This window comes from Dermacentor andersoni, chromosome 5 (assembly GCF_023375885.2).
Source record: "Dermacentor andersoni chromosome 5, qqDerAnde1_hic_scaffold, whole genome shotgun sequence".
Lineage (NCBI taxonomy): Eukaryota > Metazoa > Arthropoda > Arachnida > Ixodida > Ixodidae > Dermacentor > Dermacentor andersoni.
In genome coordinates, this window is record NC_092818.1 from 166,401,665 (window position 1) to 166,416,351 (window position 14,687).

Genomic DNA, 14,687 nt, shown 5'->3' on the forward strand with positions numbered 1-14,687 from the left:
CTAGTCTCTTACATTTTGAACACTGCCTGTTCAAGATCCCTTATTCATTACTGTACAATATTGTGCAACATTCCACATTACTGTACAGCACTGTCCAGGAACTGAACAATGCATGTGGAGGCTCCAGCACCAGCTGAACGTACACTACACCATTTTGCTTGCCCAGAAAAGCTGATCGACGGGAATAATCAAGTATGAGGAGGCTTCTGCATGCTCCCTGGCCTGACAACCGTCGCTTGGCGAATGCACTAAAAGAGGAACCATGTGCCTGCTGCAGTGCGCAAAAACAAATGCTCCCTGAACAACAGGAACTTACCTGCTCTCACATTTGCAAAGCTACTGGTTTCCTGCATAGCATGGGCATCACATGGCCAGTACTTGATGCTAATAAATCTGTGCAATGATTTTTTTTTTTCAAGGTCTGACTTACAAAAATTGGGAACTTATACCAGGCACATATGTTCATACATTTCAGATTATTGAGATGCTTATTTGAAATTTTACATACTAATTCTCAAGAATTGTCTGAGCAATTACTGCTGCTTTACATCTATTCAAACACCAGTGATCGGGCTATTATTTTATGTATCACAGTAAATGTTGCAACTGCTAGCTCATGCAGTGAAATGGTAAAACAAAAAAGCACAGAAAATAATATTTCTAGCGGCAAGGAAAGAGTTAAGTTCCACAAAAAGAAATTGTAACAAAGCTATTGCTCTGGCTTCATTATATGTATTGAAATTACTCATGAGCAGTTGCTAATCCGTGTAACATGTTCTGCTACAGCAATGCTTTACTCTGTGCTTTACTGCATATCCAGAGCAACAAATGCACATATACCAACCTGAAGCATGCCTTTTCCAAATACCTAGTGAGCAAGGGATGGTGGAAGGTACTTTATGCTTTTGATAATTGGTGGCATCACTTTGCAATTTTTGAACGCTGCTCTTAGGCACCTGGTTCCCGGGTTGAGCATCGGCGTTGGTGCAGCCACTGCTCGTGCGTTCATCGTCGTCTCCTTCCACAGCTGGCTCTGATGCCACTCATCATGCCAGCGTTCCCAAACTGCCCCTCGTGCTCATGTCGCTGCTGGCTCTGACGCCGCTCATCGTGCTAGCGTCGGCATAATGCCCCTCCCTATGTGGAAATACTGACAGTACAGATCCACCGCCAGCCTGTGCGGCAATTTCGGTCTGAAAATTGCTGGCAGCATAGAGTGCATTTTTACTAGCAATGATGGCACACTTAAACTAGATCTAGTACCCTCTGGTTAAAATGTTGGCCTTACGGCATGTCTGAGATTTTTTTACGGGCGTACAATTGTATTGATTCAAATAACGAAATTAAATTGCTACTTTCTTTTTCTGGATGTCTCACAGCAAGATGCGACAGTACGATAGGGTACGTCTACAGCGTCGCTCGTCGCTTGAGTCGAGTGTGCATGTGGTTACCTTTTTGTTACGAGCTTCACGAGCCAGGAAAACATGTGCAACACTACCCAATACAGAAACTACCAAAACTAAGCACAGGCGACGCAGAGTCAAGCAAAAGATTTTTTACCATCCGTCGTAGTGTTCTTAATGGTAATGTCAATGAGTTCTTTTTTCGAAGAATCGAATTGAAGTAGGCACGTAGAGAATCGAATTGAAGTAGGCACGTAGCATTTTCTCCCGAGTTATAATGCAATGCGACAATTTCTTTAATTATAAGTGGCTGAGTACTAGTGACAATTGCGAGGAGTTCCTACATCATCGGGCTAGTACTTGAATATACCGGGGAGTCTTAAATCATGTCCAGCACTTACGTTAATTCCTCAATTATACTAAAGATCTGTTTGCAATAACATTGACGCCTTAAACATTCTCTACCATTAATCCATCACTTCAGCTTTTAGTGTCCCTTTAAATGCCTAATTGATTCAACTTACCTTCTGCAGATAAACATTTAGAATGCCTCTTTCATGCATGAGAACCTATGTGGTCTGCAACTGAAGTGCTAGAACAACAGTCAAGGTGTATCACAAACTCACTTGTGATGGTAGTTGGGTGATACCGCTCCCCAGCACCAACAAAAGGCCGCCTTGTACCTCCACTGAGACGACGCTCGTACACTGAAAACATGGAAAAGGTAGCGATGCAGCGGAATGCATAGTATGCAATTTTGTAAGCACATATGTTTTACTTCTGAAGTCATTACAGGTAACAGCCTATACCCGGACCTTTATTATCTATTTTTGATGGTGTCAGAACGTCAATGGAATCATATACTAGTGCATAAAACGAGGGACAAACTTAGAGGAGACCATACACAGCCCTAACTTTTTTCTTGTCAAGAAGAAAGAAGGGGTGATCACACATTGCTTGCCAAATCTGAATCGAACCTGATTCAATAATTTGATTATTTTCCCTTGTCCTTTTTGTCCTTTTGCTTTCTTTAACAACATGGCATTTCTCAAAACACCGGAGCACACTGACACCATGCACAACAGTGAACTAGATTGTCTTGCTTGCATTTCTTTACATTATACTTGCACTCTGATAATATAGAATTCAAACGTTGCTTAGTTTGCCAAACAGTTTTCCACAAGATAACAGCAAGTAGTACACAATATTCACTAACAACCGATTAGCCTGAATTTACACTCTAGTGAAAGGAATGTTGACCTGGCAACTGACATGCTATCATAATTAAAGAGCCCTAAATATTTCAAATGTTGCAGGCCTGTTGCTGCGAGTGCTGAAGTCTGACCAGCAAAGTAACCTTGGCTGCATTCCCACAGCTTGCTGCTGTGGCTACAAGTCTCAACATTGCCAGGCACGGACAGCTGCTATTCAACAAAGCTGCTGTTCATACGTCATGACAAAGTACAACAAAACTGGAACGGGTTGAAGTTAAGACATTATATTAAAATACTTAGGATGCACCGACGCTTGCCATATCAGAAGAAGCCAACAAACAAAGACACCAAGGACAGCATAGAGGACATTAATGTAATTAATTGAATTAAACAAATGATAAATTAATGGAAATGAAAGTGGATGAAAAAACAACTGGCTGCAGGTGGGGCACAAACCTACGTCTTTACATCACGTGTGTGATGCTCTTCCCAATTGAGTTACCACGGAACCTGGGAGTGTTAGCCAGCGCCACCACTCATGGCCTAGATGGCGGATGTGGAAGATCATTTCTGCCATAGGCATCACGTGTATGTGTTTTTGGGGGGGTGAAGGCAACTGGTAAATAAACCCACATATGCTACCTGAAGGCATCAATGCTACTGAATTCGAGGCCTTGCTACGTAAGAAACAAGAAGAAAGGAAACTGAGGGCCCGATTTTTATTAGTCATATCTTAAGAAGCCAACAAACAAAGACATCATGGACAGCACAGGGAAAATTACATGTCATTATTAGCTGATTGCCAGTAATTTTTGGGAGGTTTAGAAGTCTAGATACTTGATTAAAGGAAAAAAATTAAGTCGAAAATATCATGACAGTAAGCCTTTCAGAACTCTCATTATACACGAGTGTTTACAGTAAGTGAGCAGACAGCCAGGCTGCATATCGACCTTGCATGCAAAGTATCTCACTGCATCGTGCAGTCTCCCTACAGATGAGTACATGACACTACTCACTCCCTGTCATCCCAGGGGTTGTTCCAGTAGGCCGTGTAGGGCTTCCCTCACGGCTTGTGCCCACTGGTGTGGGAATGCCGGATTTTCGGCGGACCCTTCCTGTGCCGTCTGTGTGCGTAGCCGAGTACGTAGCGTAGCTCAGCCGTGATGTAGGTGAGCCAGACCTGCTGCTTGCTGCACAGCCCACATTGTGTGTACCACCAGCTTGAAACACATGCACATTGCTTGCACTGAACATGCAAAAATAGTTCTGTGGAAATCCAGAAGTCAGAAGGTGTTTTAGCAAAGTGAAGATTTGCCTTCTACCTAAGCAGGAAGTAGGCAAATTTTCACTTACTCGCTACACCTCTTAGGCTTGCACAGAGCATGTTCATATAACACATTATTTCAACCACATAGGAAGTTCAGCTCAACGAAAAGTGCAGTGAATAGATGTGAAGTAAACAAAGCCCATTAACCTGCTCTGCCCTTATGGAATTCAAATTTTAACAAAATCCAACTGACAGGAAGCCTCTGTACCTCTCCAAGCTGTATATCAATTTCATTCCAAGAGAAACACTTTTTTCTTCTTTCTTTAAAAACATATGCGGATTACGAGGAAATGAGTTGGCTTCTTTTGCACCATTAAATGACAGGAAAACCTACCATTTATTCCTGCTTAATCAAATTCTGGAAGTTTACGTGCCAGAACCACCATCTGACTATGAGACATGGTGTAGTGGATGACTCCAGGTTAACCTTGACCACTTGGGTTTCCTTGACATGCACCTAAATCTAAGTACACGAGTGATTTTGCATGTTGCCCCAATCAAAATGAGTCTCTGGCGGCTGCAATTGAACTTGCAACCTCGGGCTCAGCAGCGCAACACCATAAGCTACCGTGGTGGGTATTTTTACCTCAGCTTGACACTCCTCTGATTATACAACTAAAGCCATCATTCACTTTTCAACTACTACTCAAAGTTGGAGAGTGCAGCTTCATGTTTCCGATGTCGTAAGATAAGTACAGTTTTCCAGACATAAGTTGAGGCCAAGCACGCAGAAACTTATAATCGTAAGCAATTACCTCCTAGAGCTGCCTCAATGAAACAACACAAATATATAGGCTGAGTAAAGAGGCCAAATGTCACTTACGCTGCGACTGGGAAACACCCTTCGTTCGACTTCGACTAATTCGCTCCGGCGATGCTATCGTGCTTGACACGGTGTCAGCTCGTTTTGTTCCTGGACGAGCTGAAAAATCAAGCGAAGAGTCAAAGTGAGGAAGAATGTCAGCTTCAGAACAGCAACAGAAACCCACAGCTACGACCCACAAAGCAAAAGGGTAAATAAGAAAACAAAGTGAAAGGATCATAAAATATACTTTCTGCGTGAGATCTGCCATCTTGCAATGCTGGGAGTTCGCCTCTAAGTGTGTCCCAAACTAAGCACATGGCAGCAATACAAAAGGGAACAGTTTGCGTTCGAAGTGATTCCTCTAAACATGAAAGTCTAAGCCACCCTCCCTTCTAATTGCCATACAGTTTTTTTCGCTTTAAAGGGACACTAAAGAGAAAAATGATTTCTTCTGGATCAGTAAATTGCCTCTCTATTACACCAAAAACGCCACTCTTACCATGATAAGACGCTTGGTAAGCCAGAAAAAGCGCAAGAACGAAAGACGGGTGGCGACGCCCCTTGAAGTTCCCGCACCTGGTCGCTGTGACGTCATGGATTTTGATGGCACCTTCTAGGGCCTATTTAATTATATAGCCGTACAGATTGACTACATTGAGCTCTAAAGGAACCAAATATTCAACATGGCAAGTTTCAGGAACCTTTACTCAGCCGACACGGCCCAAATGCGAAAACATACTTTGGAATCCCTGACGTCACACTGACGTACCAGTGTCGGGGTTTTGGCGCGAAATTCAAATACTGATACTTCGACCTTCATATTCTCCTCTAATAATCGAACTATTATTTTGAAATGACTGCCTGCAGTGTTCTCAAACAATGCTTTATTAGTCTAAACTGATTTGTTGTTTCGCTTTAGTGTCCCTTTAAGTTTCTTCCAATAAAACATTTATTTTATTTCTGGACATACATAAGAAAAATATACAGCTTTAAAAAAATATCCGATGTTCTCTTACATTGGCACACCATGTCTTCTAAGCATAAGTTAAAACACATACAGGGAAAAACATCTAATTACAACAGCTCCCCCGCATGATTATACTGAAATGTGACCTGTCAGAAATTTAGCTTGTAGCCCCGAGTACGTTTTGAAGCCTGAACTTGGTCGCTTTCTTCTAGTGCATATTTCAATCTACAACCGTACAACATGTCAATTTTTGCTATACAAAGTGAAGCCGACACAGCAAGAGGTGCCTCACTGAAAATATTGGATAAAACATTACTCAATGTTGCTGCATACACCTCCAATAGAATATAGAAAGTCATAACAACGAACCAGAGCACCTCTCAGGTTTAAGGGTACGAAAGAGCTAGTACATCAAAAAGAATGTGCCGGTGCAGTAAAATAACTTGAAACTTATGCAAAGAGGTGATCTTCAGATAACGCAGCTTCTAATCGGGCCTTTGCAGCAGTGGACACAAAGCAGAATACGCAAAATAAAGAAAAAAGAGCCCCGAAAAGCAGTGCATGATGATGCTGCAACTAGGTGTTCCTCAGGTAATGCCATCAGCACGCTTTGGTCCACAAGTTTTTTTTTCGTCAGTGCTTTTCAAAAGTTTTCTGCGGGATGTGTTGGAAATGTCGGATGTGCTCAACCATAACTTTTGCGGTGGTTGAGGAAGTGGCAGAGTAACAAACAATATGCTTTGTGATTTCTTTTCGTTTTTCCGAGTTCCTTACTCCAATCACTATTAAAATGGGGCCACCAGTGTTCATGCTTGCTTTGTAGTTATATTTAAAGGATTCACGAGTCACTTTCACAATCTGGAAAGGAGACATTTCTTGCATTGGCATTTCATTTGTCACAGTGGCTACAAAATCACTGTTTCACAAAGCAAAATTTCAGTTGCATTGGTCAGACCCCATTTTCGGAGACTGTCACTTTTGGAGGGAGGGGGCAAGTCTTTATTCGTGAGAACGGCATTTCTTTCTGTGGTGATGCTGGCTGCTCCCCATGGAGTCCAAAGAGAGGAAAGTGGATTTATGCACAATAACTACACAGCTACTATAGAACTTTATGCTCAGAGCCAAAAAACAGACTCTCCACACAAGGTCAACCCTCGCCACAAGGAAATCAGGAAGCAAAAGGAGGCTAAATGCAGACAGGACAGCATAAGTAAGGAATGCAAAAAAAAGATGATGTGAGAATAATAGGAAGAGGTAACTGAAGAGGTGAATAGGAAGAGGTTGAAGTGGTGTCTTGTCTTTGCTGAGGAACCTTAAGGGCGCCACCACTTGGCATTAGCTAACTACCATGATATTATTTTCCCCAGACATAGCTAAGCCACATAAAGCTAAGTGCAAGAGCGTCCCAACCCTCGTGTGCTTGAATCAATGGTATCGCAACACACCAACACACCTACAGATGACTGCAGATGCAACCCTGTGGAGAGTGTTCCTCAGATGCCCACTGAAGTATACAAGGACACTTACGCAGCGACGCTCCTATGCCTCTGTTTTGTGCTGTGGTGAAAGCACGTGCTCGTGCCCTTCTTGCTGCCCCCAAGTCAATGGCGCTATTGGATCGAACTAAGAAAAAGGATTACACACAAAAAATAAGGAAAACAAAACAAAACAAAACGAAAATAAGGCAACCAAAGATGCAAACAAATAAAGAAAACACAAAGAAATGAAGCAGGCACACCAAAAATAGAAACAAACTAAATAAAGATACTGCTAAGTTAAGCAACACTGGTAGTTAATCACAGAATACCAAATACATGAGTCTCGCCTTCACCGAAGCCTGATAAACTGTGAATACATGAGAAAACTAAGAATGCATGGCGGCACCCCTTTTGCCATCCCTGCATTAGCTCTCCTGCAGCACCATGCGTTTTGACCGCAACTGCTCGAATCTACTTCAACTTTTGTCAATAAAGGCATCGTGCCCAAAAGAAAGCAATGATTAAACTTTGGAACCTTAAAAAAATTTTCAGCATAAAGACAGCCAATGTATACCAACCTCTCCTTGCCAAAAGGAAAAGAATAAAGAGAGCTTTATGAGAAGGTCCTACCTGTATAGGATGATTTGGTGTGTCTCTTTAGTTCCCCTTTAAAAATCTATGCAAGTTATTCTCATTGCCACGGATGATAAGAAACTGAATCTTGATCATCGCTTGAAATTAGCCACAAGGCCAATATTAACAAAAGAGGAAGCAAAATGTTGACATGTCAAACACGAACTCACCGGAGGCACTCCTGGTGTTGTTGTATACTGGCACACCAGACCTCCGCCCCAACGTTGAACTTCCGCTACCGGGCCTGTTGCCCCGCAAAAGGACAGCAAGTATATATAGGCAACATGTATTATCATGTACATATTCATGGAAAAAAAATGAACAATGCCTGCACAAACAAGAAAGCACGGTTGTTATTGTAAGGTTTTCATTTTTTTAGATTTGTACAAGTCTTCCATCGTGTTTCCATAGTTTGTCATGTTTCTGAACCTGGTCCACAAGGCAAGAAAAATTATTGCTGAATTATATCTCACATTCTGACATGTATGAAAATGTGGCAGCATAATTTAGTGTTGTAGGAGAGGAGGAGCAGGGAAAAATATGCATAAGGCACAAAACTAAGTGCAGTCAAGAGGAGCATATAAACAATACTGTTTGACATAGCACAGGCGATCAGTTACCACTTTTTTTTCGTTTGTTTTATTTTGAAATTAGTCAACTCTAATGAAACAGAATTTGAGAAAAACACGAACTTTATATCAGACCAAAATGCAACACTATCCAACCTATTATATGGTATGTTTTACACGTCAGCTAGAGCAGCTTTACTGCAATAAGTCACGAAAATGATGCAGGAAATCTGACCTGTATTGGGATATCACTTTTTTTCAAATTGAAACACTTCATTTGATGCAGTATGAGATGCAAAAATTTTGTTGAAAACAACTTTGAAAAGCAGTTCCATGTGATTTCAGTATAAAAGCCATCAGAACATTGGCAATTAGAGGCACTGTTATGCTTGTCCTCTTGAAAGCATCAGCAGCCTTCCTTGTACTAGTATTGGCTTATTTTTTATACAAAATACAATCTGCACATGCAGTTAAAAAAAAAATTAAAAAGAAACAACCCCCCACCATGGTAACAAATGTTCTCGCAGCAGTAAAAAAAAAACATGATGGCCTACAATAATGCCCTACTTGAGCACTGTAGGAATTTGTATAAAACAAATGAACAAAGAAATAAACATGGCACTTCAGCATTATGGTACATCATGACGTGATCCAGAAGTGTAGGCCAGTCGGCGTAGTATCGTTAAGGTCTGTCAAGGATTGTGTTTCATCTAGCTTTCTGTCCGTCAGTGCTATTTATTTAATCCTTTACCAGTCATGAATTTTAGTACACCTTGACCAACTATTTGGTGCAATTCTGATGTTCCATATATTATTCACACTGACCATGACAGTGAGGAGGGGACGTTAAATTCTGGGGTTATACATGCCAAAACTATGATCTGATGACGGGGCAAGCCATAGTGGGGGAGGGAGGGAAGGACTCCAGGTTCTTTCGGCCACCTGGGTGCACTCAATGCACAATACACGAGCATTATTGCATTGCCCCCCCATCTGAATGCAGCCATGGCGACCTGGATGAAATTCACGACCTCAAGCTTGGCGGCACAATGCTGTAGCCATTGAGCTACCACAGTGGGAGTGAGCAGGAAATTATAAGAAATGTTTAGGTATCCCTTCAATAAAGCTGTCCCATACCTGAGGTTCTCCATGGATCCATGACTGGACACCGAGTGCTTAAGGGGCCTGGCTTGCGCATTGTTCAGCGAGTTGCTGCTTGAGGAGTTGCTCATGCACAGCTCGCCCTGCAACATGCGCTGCTTGCTGCTGTCCAGCGAGTTGAGCAGCACATCTGCCTGCTCCTTGAAGTGGTCCGCAAAGCCCCAGAAGGCCCTGCGAAGATCGAGTAGGAAGGAGTTGGTATGTGCATAGAGTGCTCCAAATGCCCAAAACACAACTGCAAAAAATAAAAGTGTAAGTCATGACCAGGCCTGAAAATCGAAGTAAAAAGTCACGAGAAAATACCAGTACTTGGATTCCAAACTACTTTCTTTTTGCGTGTGTGTGTGCACATAGTCTCTAAACAAACAATGCTTACTGGAAACCTTAAAGTACTACTGTTATATTTAATCAAAAATTAATCTGCACCACAGCCTAGCACTTACAAACAGAAAATAGAAAATAACACCTGCAACATGCACACAATTAAACATCAAGCCAAAAAGGCAAGGATGTCAAAAATGTCTAGCATGAACACCTTTCAACTAAATGGCATCATTTATACTACCAAAAGCCAAAAATTTGCCCATTGAAATTGTGCAAAGCATTTATTACTCCATCAACATCAGGCTTGCTTGTGTTTGTTGCTGCCTCTTCATGACAGTTCTTGAACTAATTAACTTGAATTAATTATTTCTTAACGACTACCAAATTTCTTTCAAATGGCTTTCAATTTCCAGAAAACAGATAACAGGTGCCACTGGCCCAAGCATGTCTACAGATCCCTTCGTTTCCACGAGAACAAGTTGCCATGCTTGGCCTGCAACAGTAGGATTGTGCATTTGCAATCGCACAGTAGGGGCCAAATCTTGCAAAAGACCCACCTATCTTGAAACTTCACAGCTGCCAAAATAAACAAGAAAGATCGAGGCAGAGGCTGAGCACACCCACTTGCGTGAAAAGGCACGGGCTTCCGGGTCAGCATCGCTGATTCCCTTCTTGATGGCTTCCTGCAGGATAGCGATGTGCCTTTCCAGGGTGTGTGTAGGCCACGTGTGCAACAGCTGGTCGAGGAACTCAAAGCAGGACCTGCACAGAACACAATAAGCATGCGAATGCTGAAAATGCACAAGCACCGTGTCGTGGTGAGCCAGGCCTGTTGAAACATCATTTGCAATTAGAGCCCCAGCTGCCTATAACGCTACTTTGAATACTGGAAGACTTTAATGCAGTGGATGAGTTCAGAAGAGATTCTAGGATTTACTCGTGGATGCTCATAGATTCATAGAAATCTTGTTACTTCACCGGCAACAACAGTACAGTTTGTATTGATGTCACATTTTCAGGTACTGTCATGCACATGTGAAGTGATAGAATAAAGCTGGCAGGAAGAGCATGCTGCAAATTTAGCGCTGAAAATGGCATGCCTTAAGAACTCCCTATTCCACTTTGAATAATTATACCCTTACGGGTATAATTATTCCTCGGTGCAGCCTGCTAGTAACAAAATTCAGTCTTCTATGCTGTATCAGTGAACTCATTAAAAATATTGTTTTTATAAAGGAAAAATGTCAGAAAGTTTTTATTAAGGCATAAATCTCCAACATCAAATTACTAATGCAGTTAAACCTCCATATAACGAAGTAGGTAAAATCAGCAGTTTGCTTCGTTATATCAAAGTTTCGTTGCATTGGAATTCAACCTTTTTGCAAATAAGTACAGTCGCAGGTCGATTTTTCTTACAAGGAAAGGGGCCGCAGAATTTTCTGAATTGTCGGGCAATCGAGCAAAGGAGATTAGAATGAGAAAATTCATTTTGATGAACTTGGGGCTCGGCGACGAATGGTGCGGTTTCATGTAGCGTCGACGATATCTTCACACAGGTGGTACGAATTAAGCGAAGCCAGCTACGCTCTCGCGTGCTCTCTGTCCCCACAGCTGATAACGTTGCCTGCACTGGGACGATGCTGTCATGAAAAGTGCCAGCAGTGGGAAGCGAATGCTTCGTCTGACACTCGCTCCAACGAGTCACCGAAACTCTAGATTACGTAACCTTCAATACTAAACGAACGGGAAGACAGCTTACATGATGCCATGCTGACTCAGCATGCTCACTCTTTGCACATGCGGCAGATTACCTCTAAAGCAGGGTGCGTTGCTGCGTATACACTCAGCCACGCTTACATCCATGCGCAGTCGTGGCTGAGACACGCCAGAAATCGCGAAGCCCCAACTTACTTCGTTATATTGAGGTTCTAATTGCATGGTGTTCTATGAACAAGAGGTTATGGAAAGTTAAATACTTCATGACATCGAGAATTCTGTTATATTGAAGTTCGTTATATCGAGGTTTAACAGTGTATCTAATTATGCTAATAAATCTACTCACCTTCTGATGTCCTTGGACTTTGAACTTAAGTTCATTGTGATCACTGGTATCAGCCGACTAACATGGGTGTGCTAAAAGGAAAGCCAAAAGTATACAGAACAGTCATTTTCGTGGGAAGTTGTGCACCCCAAATACAGTGCAACACAGTTCAAGGTAGTTGCAGTGACAATAGCACTGCACAGAGAGTGGCTCTCTGTGGTACGCACAAGATTCACGGCAAGTGGGAAAGATTAATAGTTACAAAGGAGAATTTTATGTGAGGGCCAAATTAAGTGCCACCAACCAAGCTTCCCTTCATCAACATACATATTAACTGACCACGTGAGCATTCATTAAACTCATGAACACAGGAACCTGATTGCAACAGCTGGCTTTGCAGCTTGAGAGACAATCACCCCAGTGCACGATTGCAAGCACATGTCTGAACAACCATAACAAGACGTTTGCTTAAACTTGAGCTTCGAGTGACGCAGCCTGCTTTAGATCCTCCACTGTGGTCATCAACAAGAGTTGACTGTGCTAAGTTACTTGCTCAGCAACATTATATAAGCAACTAAATGCACACAATAACTGTTCTTTGCTTGTCCTATATAGTAAATAAAAGACTGCTGATTAATGTCACACAAAAATTTCGGCAAATGTGCCAAGACTGCACAGTATTAAGTCTATAGTTCAAGAGTAACAGATTTGGTAATACTGTGAGAGCGAAAGTGCAAACCAAGGAGGTGAATTCACCTGTATGATGAACCGCACTGTGACAATGCCGGACGTAGACATAATCTTGGCACTATTGGGGATTAAGTTGATGAGCGCTGGAAGTACTGCTTCTGAGAAGTGGTCGAGTTTATGGCCCAACTGTTGGGATAAATAACTGCAAAAATAATAAAGGGCAGAACTTAGTGAGAGTTTTATTCCAAACAATAACTGAAAATTTATAATTATGGCTACAGGGTGATCTTACAGCAACACAGAAAGAAGGCACAGTGCAAATGCACTGGCACCTTAAGGCATGCAGACAAATCAATTGCATATGTCAACAAATCAGGCACTCTAAAGTTTGGTGTGCCTATTATGACAGTGTTGCCAGCAGCATTAAACACATGATAAAGTCAGCAGCACACTGCAAGTGTTTGACTATACTAGTCTTCCCAATTCAGAAGCATAAATTTACGAATGAGCTAACCTACAGTGAGCAGGATTCTGCCAAAATGCAGCTAAGCTACACGCACTCTTGAAACTTGTATATGTACATGAAAGGCTTTTAAAAATGCTTTCATACAGACATTTACAGTGCTCGATCCCAAGGAATAAGATATCAGGTGGAAGTAAAGTAGCGCTCAGAAAGCCACGGGTGGCATTATTGTCAACAAGTACAGAGCATGGTTAGTGCACATTTTGCCATGCTTTCAATAAAAGCATAGTGTCAATTGCTTCTGCCTTTGATATTAAAGGCAAGGTTAAAGAGCAGGGAAATGGCCAGCATGAACATGAGGCGTACAAGAAATAAGGGAGAGATAAAATGCAGTGTGTGCAACTCACGCTATAGTGATGCAGGCTTCCCGGACAACTTGTGACCTTAAGTCCTTAACCAGAACCTGGAATGGAGGCTCCAGAAGCCTCAAGCTGGTGTAGAGCTCTTCATACTCAGCAGCACCTGCTATCAGTAGGCTGCGAAGGTGCCGCAGCTGAAACAAAGATAAAGGTGTCAAACATCTGCCTATGGTTAGCCCGGCAGTGAAGAGTGACAACACACAACACATTCTCGATGTAACAGCACGAAAAACAGGCACATAAAAGAATAGACAGGATGACAAGCACTGGAAGCACTTGTGTCGTGTCATCAATTCCTGTTTAAGCCTGTTCTTTTTACTGCTCCATCACTAATGTAACCCAAGTCGTCCGCTCTTCTATCATCAGCCTATTTTTACGACCAGTGCACGACAAAGGACCCTCCCAGCTATATTCAATTACATCTGTTTTACGCTAGCCGATTTCAATTTGTACCTGGGAATTTCCAGTTTTCTGTAATTGTGTACAACATATTGCAGGAAATAACCATTAGCATAGAGTTTAGGGATTTTCACACCAAGCAGAAGTCATGTTAAGCCACAATTAAATTGTTTACAAAGAAGTATGAACCATTCGATAAAGCTTAGGTTATTTAAACAATAAGGTTACAAGATTATGCAGAAATTCTCACAATTATCTTAACTTTTCAATGCTGCGCTTTAGGTGTGTGGGTATAAAGCAGGGCAATATGAATTCAGGCCAGCAAATGAATATCACTTCCAAATCAACTAAGTATGTGGTCAGGTTTGTCTAAACACATCCCAAAACAAGCGGGATATTTCTTGAAACCTTTTTCATTTGTACTAGATTCTTTTTAACGACAAATTTGTACAAATTTGTAGAGTTGGCCAATTCTGCTAAAAACGCTGAGAAAAAGATATGGACAATACAGCTAGTAGTAATGTAATGAACGCTGGTAACCTTTCATTTAGCAATAGTGGCGGAAGCTGTTGGGCTGCTCTTCTCGTTTACAATGCAAGTTATGCAAATACGTGCTATGTGGGAATTTTATCTCGTGAGAATATTTACAGTAAAAATCAAATTACAATTTTTAGGAACCATGAGGTGTGAACTTCAATGAAAATAAATAAATAAATAAAGCAACAGCAGAATTTTACAAGTGGCTTAACTGACAATCTCAGATTTGCTTGTATACTAAGCAAAAAAGGGGTCAT

General features: G+C 41.7%; 1 protein-coding gene across 7 annotated transcripts in view; it reads right to left on the reverse strand.

The window, feature by feature from the left end:
* chb (chromosome bows) overlaps window positions 1-14,687 on the reverse strand; it is a 217,347-nt gene that overhangs the window by 55,514 nt on the left and 147,146 nt on the right. For 6 of the 7 annotated variants that reach the window (XR_011894844.1, XM_050179158.2, XM_050179159.2 and 3 more), the window contains 10 exons: window positions 13,483-13,628; window positions 12,679-12,814; window positions 11,944-12,014; window positions 10,506-10,643; window positions 9,534-9,728; window positions 7,998-8,071; window positions 7,244-7,339; window positions 4,768-4,866; window positions 3,634-3,807; window positions 2,030-2,110 (listed from right to left, as the gene is read on the reverse strand). Coding sequence is in view for 6 of the 7 variants with exons in the window: in XM_050179158.2 (XP_050035115.1) it covers window positions 2,030-2,110; window positions 3,634-3,807; window positions 4,768-4,866; window positions 7,244-7,339; window positions 7,998-8,071; window positions 9,534-9,728; window positions 10,506-10,643; window positions 11,944-12,014; window positions 12,679-12,814; window positions 13,483-13,628 (1,210 nt within the window). In the remaining variant the exon portion in view is untranslated. The remainder of the gene's footprint in view (window positions 1-2,029; window positions 2,111-3,633; window positions 3,808-4,767; window positions 4,867-7,243; window positions 7,340-7,997; window positions 8,072-9,533; window positions 9,729-10,505; window positions 10,644-11,943; window positions 12,015-12,678; window positions 12,815-13,482; window positions 13,629-14,687) is intronic. The other variant, XM_050179160.2, reaches the window with a different exon arrangement.